The 14,725-nt window shown below is 48.3% G+C and overlaps 1 protein-coding gene across 1 annotated transcript in view; it reads left to right on the top strand.

Annotated features, from left to right (window-relative positions):
* The first annotated feature begins 1,179 nt into the window (after positions 1-1,179).
* slc27a6 (solute carrier family 27 member 6) overlaps positions 1,180-14,725 on the top strand; it is a 94,095-nt gene continuing 80,549 nt past the window's right edge. The window contains exon 1 of the mRNA XM_069927991.1: positions 1,180-1,742. Within this exon, the coding sequence (XP_069784092.1) occupies positions 1,259-1,742 (484 nt within the window). The 5' untranslated portion in view covers positions 1,180-1,258. The remainder of the gene's footprint in view (positions 1,743-14,725) is intronic.

The following is a 14,725-nucleotide window of genomic DNA, read 5'->3' on the forward strand; positions in this document are numbered from 1 at the left end:
TCTCTCTCCCCCTTTATCCTTGAAAGGTCCTTCCCTCACTCTTGTCATTCTCCTGTTCTTCACGTAAAAGATGTAGAATAAAGGTTTTCCTTTATTCTCATTGTCAAAGCCTTCTCAACTAGCTCTCCTATGTCCCTTCTTAAGTTCCTTATAATTCTCATCATGAGCACTTTCTGTTGCTTCCTAAACCTTATGCATGGTTCCTTCTTCCTCCAGAATAGTTGTCCCACTTCTTTTGTCAAGAATGGTTCCTTTACCCTCCCATCCTTTCCCTTTTTCAGTGAGACAAACCAATCCAGAACTCTGTGCAAATGGGCCTCAAGATGTTCCACATTTCAGCTGTGAATTTCCCTGAGACCATCTGCTCCCAATTTACTTTCCTAAATTCCTGCCTAATTCCATTGGAGTTAGTCCTTCCCCAATTAAATACTTGGCTGTTTCATCTCCTCCTATTCCATATCTTGGCTTCAAGGTAAGCCCATTTTAGCAGTAAAAGTTGAAGAGCACAGGTTTTATTTTATTTGTGGCTAATGTTATTTAGCAGAGTTGTGAAACATGTTGTTGCTGGTGTCAGGTCCATATTTAATTCTGCAATTTTTCATCCATTTCACCTGATGCAAGCCAGGTGCTCAGATGGAGCATCCCTCTTTGAGGATGGGAGTTTACTGTCATATACAAGTTTATTTTTATTCTTAGAAAAAAGAGCTGCTTCAACAGTAGGGACCGCAGTAGTTTAATGTTGGGGTCGTTGTATGTGTGTGTGTGGAGGGAGGAGGGGAATCTGGGGGAGGGGGATCTGGTTTAGGAGCCTGATAGAAGTTTGGGGGAGGCTGTTCCTGGCCTGAACCCAGAGGTATTGGACTTCAGGCATAGCGATGAGGGTCGTGGATGTTGCCTGCTTTCTTGAGGAACCATTAAGACGACGGAGCAACGGCGACCCTGCGGCCAACCTATTCCCCCTTCTGCCTTGCTTGAAACCTCGGGCGCGTCGATCTCTCCCTTCAGATGGAAGGTTGAGCAGGCGAACTGAAAGGCAACACGCTTTCCTCTGGGGGACAAGTGCTAAACCTTTACTGTTTCGGACCCGCCTTATTCGTTGCTGCAAAACATTTCCATTTCATTGCACGGTCGTCCCCTTTTTTTTTCATTGAGGTCATTAAATTTCAACACGTGATTAAACTCATGAGCTGAAGGATTGCCCAAGTGATCGCGGAGGCTCGGACAGGGCCAGATCAGTGGCGAGCTGTGGCCGGGGACGATGCTGCCCGAGGCGGCGGCGCTGTTGGTGGGAGCCCTGGGCTTGCTCCTGCTGCTGCTCAAGCTCCGGCTGCCTTGTCTCTACGAGGACGCGCTGTTCTTGCTGAGGCTCGGCGGCTTCGGCTTCAGGCTGCTCAGAGTCTGCTTCACCGGGAGGGTGGTCACCGTTCTCGACCGCTTCCATCAGCTGGCGGAGGAATCGCCCGACAAGACCTTCCTCCTGTACGACGGTCGCCCTTACACTTACCGGGAGGTGGACAGAAGGAGCAACCGGATATCCCAAGTCTTCGCGCAGCCCCGGGCCGGCGTGCGAGCCGGAGACATCGTGGCCATGCTGATGAGCAACGAGCCCGACTTTGTGTGTGTTTGGTTCGGCTTGTCGAAGCTGGGCTGTCCCCTGGCGTTCCTCAACACCAACCTGCGCGCACGGTCCCTCCTCCACTGCTTGGACAACTCGGGCGCCAAGACCCTGATCGTGGGAGCAGGTAAAGATGGGAGAACTTGGTGAGGGAGCTGCTGGGTGAATGTGGATCCGATGCATGATCTCTTCGTCTTTTTTTCTCATGCAAGGGGCAAAATAAAACCAGGAGGCCTGGGGAAACATTTCACTTGAAAGATCCCAGAAGGTCCCTGCTGCACAAGGATCAGGACAGATGAGGTGCCTTGGGCTCCTAAGTTTGGAAACCACGATCCTCGCAGCCCTGATGGCCCATTCTTTGACAATGAAGCAGACAGCAGAAATATCATCCTTGTCCCCACAGCCAACTACACCAGACTGAGGAAGGTTGGCTTTTGCAAGGAATGAAGGTCCTGAGAATTTTTTAAGAAAAGGATCGTGGCTCTTGATTTTTGCACTAGGTGTAGCCAACAATTGTGTTTCTCTGTTCAGGAGATTTTCAACACAGGGTAATGGCATAGCATCTCCTTTAAATTTTCCTAAGCTGTCTGCCAAACTTTAGTCCACACAAATTTCTCCCCTTTCTTCAAAAGATTGGTTAAAGGAAGAACAGCCTCAGCAAAATTTCCTAAAATATCCTGCCATTCCTTTTAAAAAAAACCTTCTCAGTGCTTTCTTGCCATTGGAAATAGGAAACTCAGAAATTGCATTCACCTTAGCTTGAATAGATACAACTTTCCCAAGACCAACTACATGACCCAAGTATGTTACAGTGACATTTGCAAATTGACGTTTTGCTAAATTAACAGTTAAGTTTGGATAATCTTGCAAACAATTTGTCCAATTCCTTTAGATGTTCTTTGCATGTCTCACTTTTTGTGACCAAGTCATCAATATTAGTATCTGTATGTGTTAACCCTTGGATTACCGAATTAATCATCATTTGGAATGTTGCAGGGGCAACATGCCAAAAGGTAACACTTCATACTCGTATAAAGTATGAAGTAACAAAATCCAAAATATTCTTTCCTCTCTCAGTTAAAAGCACACACCAGTAACCCTTCAACAAATCCAACTTAGTAAGAAATTTAGCTTTGCCAATTTTATCAATACAGTCATCTATTCTCGGAATAGGATAGGCATCTGTTTTAGTTACTGAATTAACCTTCCTGTAATCTGTACAGAACCTAACGGTTCCATCTGGTTTCGGTACGAGATACAAGGAGAACTCCAATCTGAGTTCAAAGGTCTAATAATTTCATTTCTCAACAGATATTCCACCTCCTGATCCATGATTTTACTCTTCTGAACGTTTATTCTATATGGGTATTGTTTTATGGGACTTGCTTCTCCCACATCTATGTCATGATAAATCACTGATGTCCTTTTTGGAACATCAAAAAACAAATTTGTATATTTCAAAATTAATTATTTCTGCTGCAAGATGGCCTAACTTTTCCTCCAAATTTTCCAAAATTGCTGAGTTAGACAGGCGCATAGGAACCATAGTTTCTTTAAGATTACCCTCACAAGATTCTGTTTCCATAATCTTATGATCCATAACTTCCTCAACCCTGTTAACAACTAACACCTCTGATACAGATTGTTCTCCACTACCCTTATCCTTATAATAAGGTTTCAACATATTTAACATCATTCAGTTTTGATTTAACAATGTACAGTCCAGAAAATCTACCTCTCAAAGGATTGTCATGTGTTGGAACCAAAATCAAATCTTTACTTCCTGTCTTAAAATTCCTCACTTGAGCTTTCCTGACAAATAAATGCTTCATTTTACCCTGAGCCTTTTCTAAGTTCTCTTGAGCCAAAGTCCACATTTTTTTGTAACCTATCTTTAAATTTAGAAACCTAATCCAGCAAGTTCAACTGCACATCATCATTAACTCACTGTTCTTTTATCAACATTAAAGGTTTTCTATAACCTGATGTCCAAACACAATTTTGAAAGGACTGAAACCTAATGAATCCTGCACAACCTCCCTTGCTGCAAATAACAGTAAATGAATACCTTCATCCCAATCTTTACCATTCTCCAGACAATAAAGCCGTATCATATTTTTAAGAGTAGAATGAAATCTTTCCAAAGCTCCCTGAGTTTCAGGATGGTACACAGATGAAGTGATCTGTTTTATTCCCAATTCATAAACCAACTACTGAAACAACCCAGACATAAAGTTAGATCCTTGATCATTCTGGATCTCTTTAGGTAATCCAAACAGTGAAAAATCTTTCCAGAGCCTTTACCACCATTTTTGCTTTAATATTTCTTAATGGTATAGCCTCTGGAAATCTTGACATTGTACACATAATTGTTAATAAGTACTGATTCCCAGACTTAGTTTTAGGCAGGGGACCTACACAATCCACAGTAACCCTAGTGAAAGGTTCCCCAACATCAGGAATAGATTGCAATGGAGCTACTGGAGGACTCTGGTTAAGTTTCCCCACAACCTGACAAAAGTGACATGTCCGGTACCAATTTACAACATCCTTCCTCAAACCAGGCCAGAAAAATGGTCGCAAAATACTATTCATGGTTTTCTTTACTCCAAGATGACCACTGAAAGATGTACTGATGGCTAAATTTAAAATTTCATTCTGGTAGTTTCTAGGAACAACCACCTGATGAATTACTACCCACTCTTCATTAGCAGGAATATCAAGAGGTCTCCATTTTCTCATCAACAATTCACCCTTCAAGAATTCACAAGCCATTTCTTTAATCTCCTGTTCAGTTACTGCTTTCTCCCTTTAGATAGCAAGATCTGCATCTATTTTCTGTTGTTGAATTAACTCTTTCCTTGACAAAGAGAAATCCTCACTCTCACAATTACCCTGCTCTTTCAAAACTATTTCAGAAGCACTGGGCAAGTCTCTGTTAACTGGACCTTCTTCAGCTCTCATCATTTCCTTAGACCACACATGTCAAACTCTGGCCCGCGGGCCAAATTTGGCCCGTGATATAATTATATTTGGCCCGCAAGATCATTTCAAAAATGTATTAGAGGTGGCCCGCCCTGCAGCGAGAGTCGATGCTGTTTTTTGGTAATGTCACCCCCACCATCCTCTCCCTTCATTGCACATCCTTCCCCATTGTAACACGAGAAGTCTGTCGATGTCATCAGCCGGCAAGCCGGTTGGAAGGCTCCCCGCACAACCAGTCACTTCTCCCACCTGTCGAGCGGTGCGGCGGATTGGCAAGCGCCTGTAATTTCCTGTCGGCGCGATGGGCATGGCAGGCTGCGCACGGCCCCCGGGCTGCGCGAGCCCCGCGCGACTGGCACTGGACGGCCCTTCCACAGCGCGAGCGCACTTCTCCCGGTCGCCACGGCCTTCAGCGCTTGCACCCGCGCGGACCCCAGGGATGGCTGGTTCGGCCCTGCACGTGAAGAGAGAGATGGTGGCTGTCTGCAAAGGTTGATTGGTAGTGCGCTGGGCCTGAGTGGGTGGGTAAGCAGGGGTGGGCAGAGGGTGTAGATGAGGAGTAATGGGCAGGGGAAGTTATGGTGGTGCAGTTAGAGGGAGGGATGAGTAGAAGGAGGGGTGGATATGGGAGGTAAAAGGGGAGGGGCAGGGCGTGTAGGGGAGGGGTGATTAGAGGGTGAGAGACGGGTAGAGGGAGGAACAGGTTGAGGGGAGAGGCAGTAGAGGGGCGTGTATAGGATGGGGTGGGTAGAGGCAGAGCGAGTGGAGTGGAGGCTGGGTAAAGGACTGGTCAGGTAGAGGGATGGTGGGTCGAGGGTGAATAGAGGCCTAGAGCCTGAGGAGTGAGCAGGAAATGCTGTTCTGATGCAGGCCAAAATGGACACAGCCTGTGAATGCTGACTACATCTCCACAGGGACCAAATAGATTTCCCTCAGGTCAAGCAAAGGGTGAACTTGAGCTACCTACTCCTGACCTGTAACATTATCCTCCTAAAGTTATATCCTAAAGTTTAACATTACATATGTTGAAAGAAGAGAAAACATGCAGATGTTGTTGAAAATTTTCAATAAATATTTAGTTCGGCCCTCGACTTAGTCCAAGTTTTTAATTTTGGCCCTCCGTGAATTTGAGTTTGACACCCCTGCCTTAGACAAAGACCTGTTATAGCACATAAGGATATATCTCAAAATCCTCTTCAACCTCATCCTTACGAGGCCGATTTGTCATTCTCAAAACTGACCCAACTTTATCCTCTGCCAAAATCATTCCCTAATTAAAATGAGACACCCTGCATGGGTAACTTTGAAATTACTCCTACTACAACAGGTCTTTTAACTAATTCTGAATTTAGCACAATATTGTGAAGTGATATTGACTCTACCTCACCTCCAACACCTTTAATCAAAATTGTCTCCCCTTTGTCAGTCCTTTAATCAAGAGTTAAAACACTTCCTAACAACAGTGAGCAGCCCCAGATTCTAAGAATTTTAACTGGAACCTGTGATTCTCCCTCCTTTACTGAAACAAAGCCCTCTGACACAAACGATTTAAGAACATCCATGACATCCTTACCAGGTTTGAAACATCTGCTCTCCTTAAATTCAACTGTCTGAATACAGGCTTCTGGTAAAACCTCCTTTTCTCGACTCTTTTTCAATTCTAGACAATTCGCAATAACATGACCAGGTTTCTTACAAAAATGACATACAAATCCATAAGTTCTGTCCTTTCCTACCTTACGTTCATCTTTTCTCTTAACATTCTCTCCAGACTTAATTTCAGGATTACTCATCTGCTCCACATTAACCTTCTGATCAGGCCTATTAATCCGTTCCACATTAACTCTCTGAAAATGCTCACTATTCTGAAATTTTTTTGGTGTGAATTAAGGCATATTCATCCGCTAATTTAGCCATATGCTGCCACGTCCCCATGCCTTTCTCATCCAGGTATAATTTAATCTCATTTGGTGCACACCTTTTAATTTCCTCAATTAATATTAATTCTTTCAATCTGTCAAAATCATTATTTATTCCTTTTGAGGCGCACCAATGGTCAAAACATACCGATTATTTTAGAGCAAAATCCATATAAGATTGATTCCATGTTTTCAGCAAACTCCTAAATTTTTATCTCTATGCTTCTGGAACCAACTCTTAAGCATTAAAACTGCTTGTTTAACAGTATCATAATTTGCCACTTGCTCTGTAGTCAAACTCGAGTATGTAATTTTTGCTTTTCCCTTCAATACACTTTGGAGCATAAGAGGCCATTTATCTTTCGGCCATCTTGAACATACAGCAACCTTTTCAAAAAGCAGAAAATATGTATCTATATCTCCCTCATCAAAAGGAGGATCTAGATTTACCTCTCTACTAGCCAAAAACCTCTCCCCAGGAGTTACAACCTCAATTCTCTTAGTTCATCTCAATTTTTAACTTGAAACTGTCTGTCCATTTCAATCTTTTCCAAGTCATATTTTCTCAGTCTTTCATCATCCTCCCTCTGTTTTTCAGCTTCTTCTGCCTCATATATTCTCTATTTTTCAGCCTCTTCATTTTGTTTTTCAATTTGGTCTCATATTGTCTCTTTCTCAGCCTCCAACAGGCTCCGTTTTTCTTCTACCCACTGTTTTTCCTTAGTCTTCCACCCGCCATTTTTATTTTGCCTTCCACCCGCCTGTTTTATTCTTTCGCCTTCCACCCGCCTATTTTATTCTTTTGCCTTCCACCCGCCTGTTTTATTCTTTGGCCTTCCACCCGCCTGTTTTATTCTTTGGCCTTCCACCCGCCTGTTTTAGTCTTTGGCCTTCCACCCGCCTGTTTTAGTCTTTCGCCTTCCACCCGCCTGTTTTAGTCTTTCGCCTTCCACCCGCCTGTTTTATTCTTTCGCCTTCCACCCGCCTGTTTTATTCTTTCGCCTTCCACCCGCCTGTTTTATTCTTTCGCCTTCCACCCGCCTGTTTTATTCTTTCGCCTTCCACCCGCCTGTTTTATTCTTTCGCCTTCCACCCGCCTGTTTTATTCTTTCGCCTTCCACCCGCCTGTTTTATTCTTTCGCCTTCCACCTGCCTGTTTTATTCTTTCGCCTTCCACCCGCCTGTTTTATTCTTTCGCCTTCCACCCGCCTGTTTTATTCTTTCGCCTTCCACCCGCCTGTTTTATTCTTTCGCCTTCCACCCGCCTGTTTTATTCTTTCGCCTTCCACCCGCCTGTTTTATTCTTTCGCCTTCCACCCGCCTGTTTTATTCTTTCGCCTTCCACCCGCCTGTTTTATTCTTTCGCCTTCCACCCGCCTGTTTTATTCTTTCGCCTTCCACCCGCCTGTTTTATTCTTTCGCCTTCCACCCGCCTGTTTTATTCTTTCGCCTTCCACCCGCCTGTTTTATTCTTTCGCCTTCCACCCGCCTGTTTTATTCTTTCGCCTTCCACCCGCCTGTTTTATTCTTTCGCCTTCCACCCGCCTGTTTTATTCTTTCGCCTTCCACCCGCCTGTTTTATTCTTTCGCCTTCCACCCGCCTGTTTTATTCTTTCGCCTTCCACCCGCCTGTTTTATTCTTTCGCCTTCCACCCGCCTGTTTTATTCTTTCGCCTTCCACCCGCCTGTTTTATTCTTTCGCCTTCCACCCGCCTGTTTTATTCTTTCGCCTTCCACCCGCCTGTTTTATTCTTTCGCCTTCCACCCGCCTGTTTTAGTCTTTGGCCTTCCACCCGCCTGTTTTAGTCTTTGGCCTTCCACCCGCCTGTTTTAGTCTTTGGCCTTCCACCCGCCTGTTTTAGTCTTTGGCCTTCCACCCGCCTGTTTTAGTCTTTGGCCTTCCACCCGCCTGTTTTAGTCTTTGGCCTTCCACCCGCCTGTTTTAGTCTTTGGCCTTCCACCCGCCTGTTTTAGTCTTTGGCCTTCCACCCGCCTGTTTTAGTCTTTGGCCTTCCACCCGCCTGTTTTAGTCTTTGGCCTTCCACCCGCCTGTTTTAGTCTTTGGCCTTCCACCCGCCTGTTTTAGTCTTTGGCCTTCCACCCGCCTGTTTTAGTCTTTGGCCTTCCACCCGCCTGTTTTAGTCTTTGGCCTTCCACCCGCCTGTTTTAGTCTTTGGCCTTCCACCCGCCTGTTTTAGTCTTTGGCCTTCCACCCGCCTGTTTTAGTCTTTGGCCTTCCACCCGCCTGTTTTAGTCTTTGGCCTTCCACCCGCCTGTTTTATTCTTTGGCCTTCCACCCGCCTGTTTTAGTCTTTGGCCTTCCACCCGCCTGTTTTGGTCTTTGGCCTTCCACCCGCCTGTTTTAGTCTTTGGCCTTCCACCCGCCTGTTTTAGTCTTTGGCCTTCCACCCGCCTGTTTTAGTCTTTGGCCTTCCACCCGCCTGTTTTAGTCTTTGGCCTTCCACCCGCCTGTTTTAGTCTTTGGCCTTCCACCCGCCTGTTTTAGTCTTTGGCCTTCCACCCGCCTGTTTTAGTCTTTGGCCTTCCACCCGCCTGTTTTAGTCTTTGGCCTTCCACCCGCCTGTTTTAGTCTTTGGCCTTCCACCCGCCTGTTTTAGACTTTGGCCTTCCACCCGCCTGTTTTAGACTTTGGCCTTCCACCCGCCTGTTTTAGTCTTTGGCCTTCCACCCGCCTGTTTTAGTCTTTGGCCTTCCACCCGCCTGTTTTAGTCTTTGGCCTTCCACCCGCCTGTTTTAGTCTTTGGCCTTCCACCCGCCTGTTTTAGTCTTTGGCCTTCCACCCGCCTGTTTTAGTCTTTGGCCTTCCACCCGCCTGTTTTAGTCTTTGGCCTTCCACCCGCCTGTTTTAGTCTTTGGCCTTCCACCCGCCTGTTTTAGTCTTTGGCCTTCCACCCGCCTGTTTTAGTCTTTGGCCTTCCACCCGCCTGTTTTAGTCTTTGGCCTTCCACCCGCCTGTTTTAGTCTTTGGCCTTCCACCCGCCTGTTTTAGTCTTTGGCCTTCCACCCGCCTGTTTTAGTCTTTGGCCTTCCACCCGCCTGTTTTAGTCTTTGGCCTTCCACCCGCCTGTTTTAGTCTTTGGCCTTCCACCCGCCTGTTTTAGTCTTTGGCCTTCCACCCGCCTGTTTTAGTCTTTGGCCTTCCACCCGCCTGTTTTAGTCTTTGGCCTTCCACCCGCCAGTTTTAGTCTTTGGCCTTCCACCCGCCAGTTTTAGTCTTTGGCCTTCCACCCGCCAGTTTTAGTCTTTGGCCTTCCACCCGCCTGTTTTAGTCTTTGGCCTTCCACCCGCCTGTTTTAGTCTTTGGCCTTCCACCCGCCTGTTTTAGTCTTTGGCCTTCCACCCGCCAGTTTTAGTCTTTGGCCTTCCACCCGCCAGTTTTAGTCTTTGGCCTTCCACCCGCCAGTTTTAGTCTTTGGCCTTCCACCCGCCAGTTTTAGTCTTTGGCCTTCCACCCGCCTGTTTTAGTCTTTGGCCTTCCACCCGCCTGTTTTAGTCTTTGGCCTTCCACCCGCCTGTTTTAGTCTTTGGCCTTCCACCCGCCTGTTTTAGTCTTTGGCCTTCCACCCGCCTGTTTTAGTCTTTGGCCTTCCACCCGCCTGTTTTAGTCTTTGGCCTTCCACCCGCCTGTTTTAGTCTTTGGCCTTCCACCCGCCTGTTTTAGTCTTTGGCCTTCCACCCGCCTGTTTTAGTCTTTGGCCTTCCACCCGCCTGTTTTAGTCTTTGGCCTTCCACCCGCCTGTTTTAGTCTTTGGCCTTCCACCCGCCTGTTTTAGTCTTTGGCCTTCCACCCGCCTGTTTTAGTCTTTGGCCTTCCACCCGCCTGTTTTAGTCTTTGGCCTTCCACCCGCCTGTTTTAGTCTTTGGCCTTCCACCCGCCTGTTTTAGTCTTTGGCCTTCCACCCGCCTGTTTTAGTCTTTGGCCTTCCACCCGCCTGTTTTAGTCTTTGGCCTTCCACCCGCCTGTTTTAGTCTTTGGCCTTCCACCCGCCTGTTTTAGTCTTTGGCCTTCCACCCGCCTGTTTTAGTCTTTGGCCTTCCACCCGCCTGTTTTAGTCTTTGGCCTTCCACCCGCCTGTTTTAGTCTTTGGCCTTCCACCCGCCTGTTTTAGTCTTTGGCCTTCCACCCGCCTGTTTTAGTCTTTGGCCTTCCACCCGCCTGTTTTAGTCTTTGGCCTTCCACCCGCCTGTTTTAGTCTTTGGCCTTCCACCCGCCTGTTTTAGTCTTTGGCCTTCCACCCGCCTGTTTTAGTCTTTGGCCTTCCACCCGCCTGTTTTAGTCTTTGGCCTTCCACCCGCCTGTTTTAGTCTTTGGCCTTCCACCCGCCTGTTTTAGTCTTTGGCCTTCCACCCGCCTGTTTTAGTCTTTGGCCTTCCACCCGCCTGTTTTAGTCTTTGGCCTTCCACCCGCCTGTTTTAGTCTTTGGCCTTCCACCCGCCTGTTTTAGTCTTTGGCCTTCCACCCGCCTGTTTTAGTCTTTGGCCTTCCACCCGCCTGTTTTAGTCTTTGGCCTTCCACCCGCCTGTTTTAGTCTTTGGCCTTCCACCCGCCTGTTTTAGTCTTTGGCCTTCCACCCGCCTGTTTTAGTCTTTGGCCTTCCACCCGCCTGTTTTAGTCTTTGGCCTTCCACCCGCCTGTTTTAGTCTTTGGCCTTCCACCCGCCTGTTTTAGTCTTTGGCCTTCCACCCGCCTGTTTTAGTCTTTGGCCTTCCACCCGCCTGTTTTAGTCTTTGGCCTTCCACCCGCCTGTTTTAGTCTTTGGCCTTCCACCCGCCAGTTTTAGTCTTTGGCCTTCCACCCGCCAGTTTTAGTCTTTGGCCTTCCACCCGCCAGTTTTAGTCTTTGGCCTTCCACCCGCCAGTTTTAGTCTTTGGCCTTCCACCCGCCAGTTTTAGTCTTTGGCCTTCCACCCGCCAGTTTTAGTCTTTGGCCTTCCACCCGCCTGTTTTAGTCTTTGGCCTTCCACCCGCCTGTTTTAGTCTTTGGCCTTCCACCCGCCTGTTTTAGTCTTTGGCCTTCCACCCGCCTGTTTTAGTCTTTGGCCTTCCACCCGCCTGTTTTAGTCTTTGGCCTTCCACCCGCCTGTTTTAGACTTTGGCCTTCCACCCGCCTGTTTTAGTCTTTGGCCTTCCACCCGCCTGTTTTAGTCTTTGGCCTTCCACCCGCCTGTTTTAGTCTTTGGCCTTCCACCCGCCTGTTTTAGTCTTTGGCCTTCCACCCGCCTGTTTTAGTCTTTGGCCTTCCACCCGCCTGTTTTAGTCTTTGGCCTTCCACCCGCCTGTTTTAGTCTTTGGCCTTCCACCCGCCTGTTTTAGTCTTTGGCCTTCCACCCGCCTGTTTTAGTCTTTGGCCTTCCACCCGCCTGTTTTAGTCTTTGGCCTTCCACCCGCCAGTTTTAGTCTTTGGCCTTCCACCCGCCTGTTTTAGTCTTTGGCCTTCCACCCGCCTGTTTTAGTCTTTGGCCTTCCACCCGCCTGTTTTAGTCTTTGGCCTTCCACCCGCCTGTTTTAGTCTTTGGCCTTCCACCCGCCTGTTTTAGTCTTTGGCCTTCCACCCGCCTGTTTTAGTCTTTGGCCTTCCACCCGCCTGTTTTAGTCTTTGGCCTTCCACCCGCCTGTTTTAGTCTTTGGCCTTCCACCCGCCTGTTTTAGTCTTTGGCCTTCCACCCGCCTGTTTTAGTCTTTGGCCTTCCACCCGCCTGTTTTAGTCTTTGGCCTTCCACCCGCCTGTTTTAGTCTTTGGCCTTCCACCCGCCTGTTTTAGTCTTTGGCCTTCCACCCGCCTGTTTTAGTCTTTGGCCTTCCACCCGCCTGTTTTAGTCTTTGGCCTTCCACCCGCCTGTTTTAGTCTTTGGCCTTCCACCCGCCTGTTTTAGTCTTTGGCCTTCCACCCGCCAGTTTTAGTCTTTGGCCTTCCACCCGCCAGTTTTAGTCTTTGGCCTTCCACCCGCCAGTTTTAGTCTTTGGCCTTCCACCCGCCAGTTTTAGTCTTTGGCCTTCCACCCGCCAGTTTTAGTCTTTGGCCTTCCACCCGCCAGTTTTAGTCTTTGGCCTTCCACCCGCCAGTTTTAGTCTTTGGCCTTCCACCCGCCAGTTTTAGTCTTTGGCCTTCCACCCGCCTGTTTTAGTCTTTGGCCTTCCACCCGCCTGTTTTAGTCTTTGGCCTTCCACCCGCCTGTTTTAGTCTTTGGCCTTCCACCCGCCTGTTTTAGTCTTTGGCCTTCCACCCGCCTGTTTTAGTCTTTGGCCTTCCACCCGCCTGTTTTAGTCTTTGGCCTTCCACCCGCCTGTTTTAGTCTTTGGCCTTCCACCCGCCTGTTTTAGTCTTTGGCCTTCCACCCGCCTGTTTTAGTCTTTGGCCTTCCACCCGCCTGTTTTAGTCTTTGGCCTTCCACCCGCCTGTTTTAGTCTTTGGCCTTCCACCCGCCTGTTTTAGTCTTTGGCCTTCCACCCGCCTGTTTTAGTCTTTGGCCTTCCACCCGCCTGTTTTAGTCTTTGGCCTTCCACCCGCCTGTTTTAGTCTTTGGCCTTCCACCCGCCTGTTTTAGTCTTTGGCCTTCCACCCGCCTGTTTTAGTCTTTGGCCTTCCACCCGCCTGTTTTAGTCTTTGGCCTTCCACCCGCCTGTTTTAGTCTTTGGCCTTCCACCCGCCTGTTTTAGTCTTTGGCCTTCCACCCGCCTGTTTTAGTCTTTGGCCTTCCACCCGCCTGTTTTAGTCTTTGGCCTTCCACCCGCCTGTTTTAGTCTTTGGCCTTCCACCCGCCTGTTTTAGTCTTTGGCCTTCCACCCGCCTGTTTTAGTCTTTGGCCTTCCACCCGCCTGTTTTAGTCTTTGGCCTTCCACCCGCCTGTTTTAGTCTTTGGCCTTCCACCCGCCTGTTTTAGTCTTTGGCCTTCCACCCGCCTGTTTTAGTCTTTGGCCTTCCACCCGCCTGTTTTAGTCTTTGGCCTTCCACCCGCCTGTTTTAGTCTTTGGCCTTCCACCCGCCTGTTTTAGTCTTTGGCCTTCCACCCGCCTGTTTTAGTCTTTGGCCTTCCACCCGCCTGTTTTAGTCTTTGGCCTTCCACCCGCCTGTTTTAGTCTTTGGCCTTCCACCCGCCTGTTTTAGTCTTTGGCCTTCCACCCGCCTGTTTTAGTCTTTGGCCTTCCACCCGCCTGTTTTAGTCTTTGGCCTTCCACCCGCCTGTTTTAGTCTTTGGCCTTCCACCCGCCTGTTTTAGTCTTTGGCCTTCCACCCGCCTGTTTTAGTCTTTGGCCTTCCACCCGCCTGTTTTAGTCTTTGGCCTTCCACCCGCCTGTTTTAGTCTTTGGCCTTCCACCCGCCTGTTTTAGTCTTTGGCCTTCCACCCGCCTGTTTTAGTCTTTGGCCTTCCACCCGCCTGTTTTAGTCTTTGGCCTTCCACCCGCCTGTTTTAGTCTTTGGCCTTCCACCCGCCTGTTTTAGTCTTTGGCCTTCCACCCGCCTGTTTTAGTCTTTGGCCTTCCACCCGCCTGTTTTAGTCTTTGGCCTTCCACCCGCCTGTTTTAGTCTTTGGCCTTCCACCCGCCTGTTTTAGTCTTTGGCCTTCCACCCGCCTGTTTTAGTCTTTGGCCTTCCACCCGCCTGTTTTAGTCTTTGGCCTTCCACCCGCCTGTTTTAGTCTTTGGCCTTCCACCCGCCTGTTTTAGTCTTTGGCCTTCCACCCGCCTGTTTTAGTCTTTGGCCTTCCACCCGCCTGTTTTAGTCTTTGGCCTTCCACCCGCCTGTTTTAGTCTTTGGCCTTCCACCCGCCTGTTTTAGTCTTTGGCCTTCCACCCGCCAGTTTTAGTCTTTGGCCTTCCACCCGCCAGTTTTAGTCTTTGGCCTTCCACCCGCCAGTTTTAGTCTTTGGCCTTCCACCCGCCAGTTTTAGTCTTTGGCCTTCCACCCGCCAGTTTTAGTCTTTGGCCTTCCACCCGCCAGTTTTAGTCTTTGGCCTTCCACCCGCCAGTTTTAGTCTTTGGCCTTCCACCCGCCAGTTTTAGTCTTTGGCCTTCCACCCGCCAGTTTTAGTCTTTGGCCTTCCACCCGCCAGTTTTAGTCTTTGGCCTTCCACCCGCCTGTTTTAGTCTTTGGCCTTCCACCCGCCAGTTTTAGTCTTTGGCCTTCCACCCGCCTGTTTTAGTCTTTGGCCTTCCACCCGCCTGTTTTAGTCTTTGGCCTTCCACC

Source organism: Narcine bancroftii, chromosome 1 (assembly GCF_036971445.1).
Source record: "Narcine bancroftii isolate sNarBan1 chromosome 1, sNarBan1.hap1, whole genome shotgun sequence".
Classification (NCBI taxonomy): Eukaryota; Metazoa; Chordata; class Chondrichthyes; order Torpediniformes; family Narcinidae; genus Narcine; species Narcine bancroftii.